Source organism: Actinia tenebrosa, unplaced genomic scaffold, assembly GCF_029948245.1.
Source record: "Actinia tenebrosa isolate PJP-AT-01 unplaced genomic scaffold, QUT_ActTen_1.0 PGA_scaffold15__27_contigs__length_11533743, whole genome shotgun sequence".
Classification (NCBI taxonomy): domain Eukaryota; kingdom Metazoa; phylum Cnidaria; class Anthozoa; order Actiniaria; family Actiniidae; genus Actinia; species Actinia tenebrosa.
This window is the reverse complement of record NW_028292575.1, coordinates 9,300,386-9,311,340: the sequence shown is the minus strand read 5'-3', so window position 1 is coordinate 9,311,340 and position 10,955 is coordinate 9,300,386. Positions and strand designations below refer to the sequence as shown.

At 37.5% G+C, this 10,955-nt stretch overlaps 3 protein-coding genes across 3 annotated transcripts; 1 reads left to right on the top strand and 2 right to left on the bottom strand.

Annotated features, from left to right (window-relative positions):
* The first annotated feature begins 3,819 nt into the window (after positions 1–3,819).
* LOC148911045 (uncharacterized) lies at positions 3,820–6,122 on the top strand. Its single transcript, XM_089030128.1, has 2 exons — positions 3,820–4,132; positions 4,456–6,122. The coding sequence occupies exons 1-2, from the start codon at positions 3,918–3,920 to the stop codon at positions 4,871–4,873; spliced, it is 633 nt and encodes a 210-aa protein (XP_088886254.1). The 5' UTR covers positions 3,820–3,917; the 3' UTR covers positions 4,874–6,122.
* On the bottom strand, positions 5,900–9,057 carry LOC148911044 (uncharacterized). The gene is made up of 2 exons (XM_089030167.1): positions 8,447–9,057; positions 5,900–8,036 (listed from the first exon to the last, which is right to left on the bottom strand). Exons 1-2 carry the CDS (start codon positions 8,774–8,776, stop codon positions 6,105–6,107), a joined length of 2,262 nt encoding a protein of 753 aa, XP_088886293.1. The 5' UTR covers positions 8,777–9,057; the 3' UTR covers positions 5,900–6,104.
* Positions 9,058–9,767: 710 nt separating this feature from the next.
* Positions 9,768–10,671, bottom strand: LOC148911043 (uncharacterized). The gene is made up of 2 exons (XM_089030131.1): positions 10,287–10,671; positions 9,768–10,146 (listed from the first exon to the last, which is right to left on the bottom strand). Exons 1-2 carry the CDS (start codon positions 10,340–10,342, stop codon positions 9,801–9,803), a joined length of 402 nt encoding a protein of 133 aa, XP_088886257.1. The 5' UTR covers positions 10,343–10,671; the 3' UTR covers positions 9,768–9,800.
* Positions 10,672–10,955: the final 284 nt, after the last annotated feature.

Here is a 10,955-nt window from a genome sequence, read left to right as displayed (position 1 = left end):
AAAAAATCAAAACACATAAGACTAACTGGACACATTTTAGGTACTATTTAGTAATTAGTCCTCGAGCACGAATGGGCTATTAACGCATAGGCCATGAGGGTAGGAGGACTAATTGTTTTAGTCAAATCCAACTAGTAGGCCAAATACTTAGACGCAAACAAGTCTTGAATTAAAGTTAAATGAAATGTTTTGGTTTTCAAAGCTGGCACTTTTCACAACTAGTAGGGTATAACTTATAGCGTACTAGTAGCTCATCCAATAAGAATGCAGCATTGATGATAGACCACTAGTTGGATTTGACTCTTAAAATATATTATCTGCTTTTAAGAATCCATGTAGGCGTAGTTCATATATTCACCCTTCACACTGCATATGAAAGATTTATGTTTAGTTGGTATTCAAAATGTTTTGTTAACTAACGAATTAAATCCCACACTTGGAAAATAAAATTCTCAAAAAGCTTCTGAACAAGGTTGAGAAAATCGAGCCTTCTCATTGGATGTTTCGAATCACTTGGAACAAGCCAATAATTTAAAAGCACAAATGTCCCGTTTAGTCCAGATCTCTCTTTTTTTTTCAGATCTCCGACCGACAACTTTTTTCAAAGTAGGTGTAAGCAATACTAACGTTCGATCGTTATCGGCACTACAAAGGGTCGCCTTTGTAATAAATGTCAATGCATTCATTAGCCACTCATAATAGAAATATATTACATATGTTATAGGATGACCGTTCTCGGTATGTGCTTCGGGATCTTTATTCTACTCTCTGTCTTGAATTAATTACATAAGCTCTATTCATAATAATTCTATGACAGGTGTGATTCTATAATCAATGTGATAATATCGTTGAATCATGATTGGCTAAAAACATAAGTAAATTCCTGAGCGTGATATCTTAATAACGAGTAATACGAGTTAAAAACTTGGAACTAAACATAGCTTAAACTAAAGTTAATATATGAATATATCGTAAATGTATAGGAAAGGCTTCAAGGAATATTTCTATCATAAGATTCAAAAGAATAGTGCTAAAATAACTAAGCAAAGGGGTAAAAAGTGTGTGGGGCGTAACCAGAGCTACACATACTAATGGAGTAGCTAAGAGGTTTACTTGTGAATTCAAAGCATACCATCATCTAAACTTGTGCGTGATGATAGCCTTACAGAAATCTTATATCAATACTTTTAATAGCTAATTGATCATGCTTTATCTTGTTTTCATAAGACAAGTAGAAGTAATTTGAAAACTGATGTCTTGCTTAGTTTACTTGTAAAAATATTTATTTTCTCTCTCATTGCAAATAAACCGCTTCAAGGAAAATCCCTCCCTACAACGTCTGCTCAATGGAGCACTACATTCCTTTCCCATTTGTTCTGTCGAAAAGTCCTTCGACCAATAATATTTTAGCAATTGTCTTGCAGTGACCAATCACTATGTAGGTTATATTATGTACTTATTGACTGAGTGGGAGGGCCGTAAGGGAAATTATTATATGGCAAGGTAATTTCACGCGCTATGATTGGTGAATTTGCGGTCCATAACTTACGGTACGGACCGAAAAATGAAATGGTTCACTGAGTGTACGTACTTATAATCTTTTAAAACATTCAAATCTTTATCAAAAAAATATATTTCTGGATGAAAATCGTCGGAAAACCTTCAATAAATAATTAGAGATAACTGAAAGTCACTGGCATTTAATGTAAAACTTATCAAACAAGCGACAACTCTTTCATACAAGCGAAACTCTTTCGATCAAGGCTCTACACGGCACTAGTTGAGCGATTTTGTACGACTAGAAAAAACTAGAAAAACTAACTATGCTAAAGCTAAAACTATGTTTAACTACGAACTAAAGGGTGGTGAACAGCAGCTAATTCAGTAAATGAAATAAAGATAGTTTTACGAGTAGAATTAACATAAATTTGTTATTTCAGTGAGCTAACAACGTCCAGTTTGAACTTATCTGAATCGATCGGGTGAAGAAGCCAGTAGTTTCTTTCGTAAACGTTTTAAGCAGTTTTCTAGGCTCATCCGCTCTTGAAGTATGTCCATATTTCAGTAATATTTCACCCCCACTTGAATTTGAATGTATGTTTAGACAGGAGAGTTGGCAGTACCTTTTTTAATTGAGTCGAAAGTGTGCCTACTTCATGACTTCAGCCATTGTACATATGGCGGCCTGCTTCAAACAGTCAAAACGTTGAAAATTGACGAAAACTATCCATGTTCAGCCAGCCGTAATTTTCCAAAGCTTCTCGTTCATTTCTGGAGACAGTTTTTGAGTCTTTTTCTCAATAAAAGGCAGGAAAACAAGCGGAAGGCTGTAGTATTTTTCATCTTGGTTGTGAATATCTTGAAGTTTGAAGTACGACAGTTTTCTTCTCAATCTCATGTTGAGTTCTTGAGGTCTTCTTTTGATGCCTTTTTTGCTTTGAATTTATATGTTTTGCAAAATAAAGCCTCACTTTTGTTAACTAGTATTTCAGAAAACTTTAAAATTTAGCTAAATTCATTCAAAGTAAACTAAAACTTCGCCTTTTGAGCGACTCAAACACTACATAACTTTTGGCACGTACAGGAAGCCCTTCCAATGCAGCTCTCGTTTGACATGCGCTGTCAACTTTACTTTTTGTTGCTTCGCCTCTTTTTGATCTCAATGCCTTGCCATATAATAAATATCTTATTAACCTCGTTTGCTCGGTCCGTACCGTAAGTTATGGATCCTCGTTTTTTCCACTTTTTTATGGCCCGCGCGCTACGCGCTTGGGCCATAAGGCAGTGGAAAAAACTCGGTCCATAACTTACGGTACGGACCTCGCACTCGGTTAATAAGAGCTATATATTTGGCTTGAGGTGATTCCGTCGGACCGATCGCAGCGAGTTTCGTACAAATTACCGAGAACGGCCCGACCTAACTCAGTCAATAAGCATTTTATCATATGACCCTAAATAAAAAAGATATTTTAAAAGTTGCAAATTATGTCAATACGGTCGCAGGTTTCGAGCAGAGCCCTCTCCTCTCCCCTCCTCACGCCATATTCCCAAAGGTTTTTCTAAGAGTGCGCGCCCGGGCAGATACGGGTCATATGGTAAGTAGTTTCAATTTCGGTCTAGGAAAGATTTGTTTTTTTTTTTCTCGAAAATATTTTGTATGACAATAATATCGATAAATAGTACAAAGAAGCTTTGTCCTTTATACTATTTATCGTTATTATGTCATGTAATATATTTTCGGGGAAAAAACAAAGATTTTCATATTATTATCATTATTAAATATTATTTTATCATATGACCCGTATCTGCCCGGGCGCGCGCAAATTACCGCTGTGTTTCTTGATTACAGACTCATTTGCACAGGGTTAGCCTCGAGTTTGTTCAGAATATTCGTGTGTTCCAGTCAAGGTCTGTCGAGTTTCAAAATGTTTGTATTGTTGAAGTTGTACATTCTTTACTTTTCTGTTGTGGTATTTGTGAATATTTAAACACTGATAAGAGGCTAACCCTGTGCAAATGAGTCTGTAATCAAGGAACACAGCGGTAATTTGGAATTCAAATTCGAAACTGGTCTATTAGTTCGAAAGAGCTAGAACGACTAGACACTTAAAGGACAACTGACCCTCCAAAATGACCCATTTTTAAGAGGAACTACATCATTTGAGAACTCCAAAAATCCAGTTTTTAAAGGGGATAGAGCATCCATTTTTCTAAAACAATTTTTTGAAAACATCGCATATATCGCTCTGGTGGCCGCCATCTTGCGCTTTTATCGCGGGCTCAGAAAAATAGCGTAATGACATCACAACGTCACAAGAGTTCAAGCTTCCAGTGGTTTGCCCGATTCTTCCTCAGTTTCTTATACGTTTTACTCAATATTTTGCGAAAAAATACAACTTGGTCATCAAATTAAAGGCATGTCAGAATCTAATTCTTCTTCCGAAGGCTCGGACAGCTCGGGAGACGATTTCGCTCAAGAATTTTTCGGAATGGACGACGAATTTGGTTTACGGCCATATCAGTTTGAACCAGAAATAGAAATCTCCTCAGATGAAGAGTTCAGAGAAGGATCTGACAGTGACATTATTGAAGACGATGAACAAGAGAACAATCGACTTACAAATTCAGATTGGTAAGTCGTACTTCTGTCTTATCACAAAACTGAACTACATATCCATTTTATATAAAATCGTATCTTGCCACTCGTGTTCTTGCAATCTGTTCTTTAGATATTGGTATGCATGAATCCAGTTTGCGACCAAAAGCAATACCAACTTTCACAATTTTAATTAAAAACATGTTTAAAAACATCGCTTGATAGTCAATAAGTTATATACTGCAGGATATAGATACAGGGATATAGTTGTGTCACAAGTTGTGTATGTATATTCTCACTTGGGACAATCGTTGATAATGTTCAAAGATACTAAGAATTGTTTTATTTCTATTAAATAGGTGTACCTGTGGTAGCTGCCAAATTATGGATTCAATATCTGAATGCATTTGTTGCCAAGAAATCGAAAAAGTGGTTGCAACATGCCAGTCTGTTGTTGAAGATGGAGATGCTGATGAACCACCACCATGCATTACTCAACATCCTGGATTCTTACCTGTCTGTGCCAATAAGTATGTTCTTCGAACCGCATGGGCTCAGTACAAACAGCAGTACAGTAATGCGTATGAAGGCCCAGAGCACAAGCAGTACAGACACATTGCATATAGGCAACTAGCAAGATGGTGCTGGGGAGTTCTTGGAAAGGAAGTTCGGGTTGTTCTGCCCTCTTGTGCTGTCATGTGCATCAGAGCACACTTCCCTCCCCCTGGACTAGAGGAGGACTTTGAATTTGAAGGTTTTCACTATGCAGATGATTAGCTTGGCCTAAAGTTACATGGAGTTATTATATACATTTTATTTATTCCTTACTTCATTTCATATACACAGAGTGGATTTTTTTCTATCAGGATTTCTGAATTGATAAATTGAAAAGGAAAACATGGAAAGGCTGAGACCAAAATGTATAAGAGTAGTCATGAATTTATTTTTAGATGAAGTACATATAGAAAGTTGTTTATATAAATGTTTTGTAGGTTTTGCATATTTTATTATTTAAAAACAACTACACCTAGACAAAATATCCAGCTGAATAGAGAACCTAGTGTACAAAGCACTAGTGGACAAAATCATGAGCTAACCAAGCAAATTTTGCAGTTATACTAGACATGGATAACCAATATTTCCTGGGCACCAATTTGTCTGAAAACAAGGCTAGTCAGTATTGTTTATAAAGAATTTGCCTTGAAGTAGCATGCTATAATGGATTCAAAAATTGTGCTAAATGAAAATAATATTCTCTTGGTGATAGAATCCCACCCCATCTTAGAATCTCAGTACTGACTAGTCTCATTGTCAGACAAATTGGCACTAGGAAATCTTGGCATCCAGGCTTGTCAGCCATTTATGGCTCATTTTTTCTTTTTTCCAGACAAATAGGCCCTTTGCAGCTCAGTAATCATGTGCTGATTAATTCACTGAGAGCAAATGAATGAACATCTTGATTCCCATGAGTGAAAGCGAAAGTCACTATTCAGCTGGAATTTTTTCTATACTACATTCATACTGGGAGAGACCCCATATATAATGGAGCGTAGATAGTTAAAGAAAAGACCTCTTTTAAGATTTCATTTAAAAGTCAATCGTTTCCTAAGTGGTAATGATATTTTAATAAAATTTCCATTTGAACATCTAAAAACTGCAAACTTATCTACCACTTTAATCAGGTCCCCTTCACATTAACTACATATTTTGTTTATAGCAGTTTTACTTGGGTCTGTCATGTGCCTTCCCATTTGTAGAAGCATTGTAATTATTACCAGTAATGAACACAACTGTTCAAAGATGAGGGGGATTGGGACGACAGGCTTACTTGACAGTTCTTTCAAAACAGCTATTCACTAGAGTACAATCACTAAAAGAGTGCCAATGATGCTTTGCATTATTTTCTACTAAATAGTGTTAATTAAAAATAGGAAATGGTTAGAATTAGCATCACTTAACACTACACATTTTAGTGTTTGTAGTCTCTACTACATTCCATTTAAATTAATTACCTAGAAAATCTTGACCGGTGTCGTTCAATCAATTCCTGTTTGTCTGGGGCAGGAACACTAGCAATGTTTCTTGGTAATTCAACCTCTTCAATTGGGTCAACCCCTGCAGCCTCCATGCCACCCTCACAAATTTCAAGTACTTTCAGTTGTAGCTCAGGGAGGAAAGCATAGCTTTTTCTTTGTAAGACTGGCTTAACAACCCAGCGCTTGTGCATCTTAGGGAAGCACTTGCGATAACGAGCTTCTCCACTCCTTGGGCCTTTTTGAACAATTGCTTGAATTCTAGCTGTATTGAAATTGTTGTCAATGGCATTAAGTTGAGTACGAGCAACCATTCCCTTGTAAGAGAAGTGCTCTCTTTTTGAGCAATACTTCAGCATCATCGAATGATAAACTTCAAGCCCTCCTGTGTGACAAAAGTCGGTCAATCTTGCCAAGTCATTAAGTAACTTTGGTTGAAGGACAACCTCTTCTAGGGCAACATGAGCTGGTGACCCCGGCTTGATCCAGTGTGTGGTGTGCACTTGTCTGCGGGTTAGGGGAGGATGGGCACACTTTTTGAATACCTCTGCATCCTTCCAGGAATGCTTGTTCACGCAATGGTGAACAACAGATTTCCACTTCTCTCTCAAAAGTTGTACATCTCCATTACATGTAGCAGCACACCACCAAAGATGGTTTGAAATGGATTGTATCCAGGGTGCCAGCTCTTGGTTTTTCTTCAATTTTGCTTTCTTGTTCAGCTTTTTAACAATTGACTTGGAAAGATGCCACACATCATACTGGTGTTTGATGTGGCTAAAATCTTTTGCCATAGTGCTGGTGATGGATGTGTGTCTGTCAGTTGTGATACATTTTATACTGACCGTGTCTTCTAAAGTGTTCAAAAACCTTAGAAACCCCTCTTTCTCCATAGCATTGGAGCTGGTTACTTCAGAGACTTGAACAATGCTGAAGGTGGCAATTTTCCCTGTGCTTGTCTCCATCATAGTATATGTGCCATATTTAGCACTATGGCCAGGACTGTCATTTCGGCCATCACCATTGAGATTTACTATGTCCTTATTTGACAGCTCTTCAATTACAGCAGCCTCCTCTCTCTTCCAAGCATCATTAACAACAGGAAATAGGTAACGTTCCTGATGTCTGTAAAAGACCCTCACACTCAGAAATTTTAGGCCAAGACAGGATGCAAAGTTTTGAAGTCTGGTAAAAGTATTACCAGTAAATAATATTGATGAGGAAATCAACAAGTTCCCAATATCTAAGCGATTTAACATTGCCTGTGAGTACCATGTCAAAGCATGATGTTTCATACATGTAGTTGTCACAATAAGTAGGCTGCCTTGACATACAAAGTTGACATCAGCGACAGGTGCTCCACAGCTTCTACAAAACGTGAATAACTGCTGCAAACAAGAGTTAAATACCAAATATTTAGGTTCTTTGATATGGTTTTCAAGAGTTTTATTGCAGTCTTTGTTTTCTGGCTCTAATTCACTGTCCGTTGTTGAAACTGTCTCTTGCGATGAAACAATGAAACCATCATCATCGTCACTTAGTGGGAGTCCCTCTTCCTCTGAAAACAAAGACTTTTCTGACTTTTGTGGAGACACTGTTGGCATTGACTTTACTGGTGAGGGGTGATAGCTAGTACTGTAGCTGTGGTCATGGAAGCTCACACTGAGTATTTCATCTCTACTGATGTTTGGTGAAGGGGAGGGATTGTAAACTGTTGTTGTGTCGGCATCTTTATAGTATCCAGGCTCTGTCTGAGTTGATGCAGTGAATGTTACAACATATCTACAACCAAGGCAACACTGAACACCAATCTCCTTACAAAGTGGTTCAGGAGAGAACTCTGGTGTTTCCATACTTGGTGGATCTTCACACGAGGGATTTATTGTGGCACATAGCTGCTCCACATTCTTTGAAAATACAAAAATAAACAATGTTTTCAACAATACTATAAACCATTCTTCGAGGCCTACTTTACCTTAAATAATACAAAATAAAGATATTAACCAACAATGCTATAAATTATTCTTCCGGGGTCATTTATCCAAGCAAATTTGGAATATTACGGCAACATTGTTATGGTTTACGAATAAATATCAAATGTAAACTAAACACGTGCAAATAACCATTTTGAAAATTTCAAGTATCGATCAAATATTACTAGCTATACTTATGATTTTAAGCAACATTTCATCTATGAAAGCATAAATAGCTAATGATTGATGACTCGCTTCGGTATGCATTAATAAGTCTTTTTCATGAGTGATTATTTCGAAAAACAATGTAAACTATGTTATGTATAAATGACATGTTATCTCACCTCTTCGTTTTGTTTGCGTTTGAGCCGGTTCTCTGATGTAGCTCTTCTTTTAGCTGGCTTGCAAAAATTGAATACTGACGGAACAGCATCGCTCTTTAATCTCCTCTTCCTTTTTATCCCGGTTAACTGCTCCATCAGATCCACTTCAAAGCATGAATCCTCGAAGTGATCGCTGCAAACGTAGCAGTTCTTCAAAGGCGGCAGGTTCTCTCTCTTTATCCGCGCTATCCATGCCTTCTGAAGAGCTATTTTGTTAGGAATTTTGTGGTAGCTAACAGACTCAGTTTTGGAAGAATGGTTGGTGCATTCTGGCACACAACAATGGACCATCTGGATTAAGAAACTTACTCTAACTTAGACTATTAAAAGTTCGACTAGCACTCGAAATATACAAACTCAACAAGTTTGGAATGCAAGCTTCACGTTGTGACGTCACGGCATTAATGCGGTAATTTATTGCGGGCTCAAATATGGCGCTCTTCTATTGCTATTTTTCGCGAATTGATTATTTCTTTTCGGCGACATAGAAGCTGTATCAGAGTTCAAAGTTGAATTTATGTGATCTATGTACGTTGTAGTTTTATATGAAAAACGGCAATTTTTGGGGTCAGTTGTCCTTTAAATAAAAGTGATTTATATATTTTATTATTCTTCATATAGAGCTTTCCTCCAAAGAGGATTGCAAATTTGAGTGCCTTTCTTGATAAGGTCATTCGCTTTGTCTGTAGTGTTCAAAGCGTTCGACGTCGGTTCAAGGAAATAACCCTCATTATTAAGGCGAGAGAATCACGCATTGTGACGTTCTGTTACTTCAAGTCTGCTGACATGTTTCAAAAATACGTACCTTGGCGATCAAGACATTAAGTTCGCCTACTCTGAAATAGACATTTCCGATTTAGCGGCATAGGGAAAGTATATTCCGCATTCTATAATCCGACCGGAAAAGCATAAATTAAAAAGAGCTATCATTATTTTATTCCAGATTTAACCAATAGAATTTTCAAAACTCCTTATCTTACTGTTTTCTCAGCTAGTACAATGTATTATTAGGTAAATAACAACTGAGAAAGAAAGTTTGTAACTATTGTTACTGACGTTACTCCTTCGTCTTACTACTATGGTCCTTAATAGTCAATCATCTTACTACGAAGAACTAATGTCCCAAACGTCATATACTTATGAACTTTATTATACACCTGTTGTATTCAACGCACCAAAACAGTCACAACTGACTAGTAAGCGCTAGTAGTATCAACATATCTTGAGATTTGTTTACAGTATTAAGCTAGGAATTTTTCTGCTCTCACTAATATAAACTTTTCCGAAAAGTATATCAAAAAGAACATATATAACATTACAGTGTTTTTAGAATTCTTTTCCTTCTATTAGCAAGAGCACCACAAGTTGCTATTACAAAGGGTTGAAATGGCCTCATGTGTCGAAAAATATCCGAGGTCGCTGAGTAAATTTTCAGGAATCCAATGGCGTGCTCTACGCGGATACGAAGCGACCTTAGCGCTCTGTTGGCATTCTGTTGTCGTCTGTTGTAAGCAATACGCCTTGGAGTGATAAGAGGTGGGACGTTAGCGTATCCCCCATCAGCTAGCAGCCTTGCTCGTCGTGGTAGATTCCTTCTTCTTCCATGGCCTATAGCAGGAAGTCGTCTGTATGACTCCGCATCGTTCATATGCCCCGGAAATCTGCAAGACGTTTGTTTACTATGAATACGTGTAGTACTAAATTTTGCTTATGTTTGTGTTTGTTTATATATGCAGTAAAATAGCAGCTAGATCGAAATGCTTAAGCACAACATGACAACGCTACTATATAGCAAACTTACCCAGCTACAAGGAGTACTACCAAACCATCTGCGTCAACAATTAGTTGTGTACTCATAAAATGGTACTTTTTGTCACCTCTATAAGTCAAGATTACAAGCTCTTCTTCTACCTGTAGTTGGCACCCGAGCGTGTGTGTCTTGGACTGGTAACTTCTATACCAATTCTTCGTACAACAGCATCAAAGGATTCTAGTGTTTCCCCGGTCATGTACCAAAAGATGTGTGGATGTCTTCGTGCTAAACAATAAAGAACTCTGCCACTGTTACGATGGTTAAGCAGCTGATTGCCAAAAAGTCGGGCTAGGAGATTAGCTCCCGTTGGTGCCGTAGAGACAAGCGCAACGAGTGTGATGAGCAGGTTCCCTATTACATGCATAGGAAATAAAGGGACCAAACCTTGTGGTCTTTGAAGACTCAATTTTATAGCTGCAAAGATAGACAGCAGGGTTACTACAATAAACATTGGGAAAGGTGGGACATCTATTGTTGACTGACGCAAACAGGTAGTGTATTAAACATATATGCAACTTTTTCGTTCGCAATCACGAAACCAAACAAAAATATTTAAAAAAAACATTACGACCAGTGCACGTGTGCACGTGCCTATGTATGCAAATTTTTAGGGCACTTTTCACTTTTCTTAATCCTGTGAGAAAGGCGCGATGGACA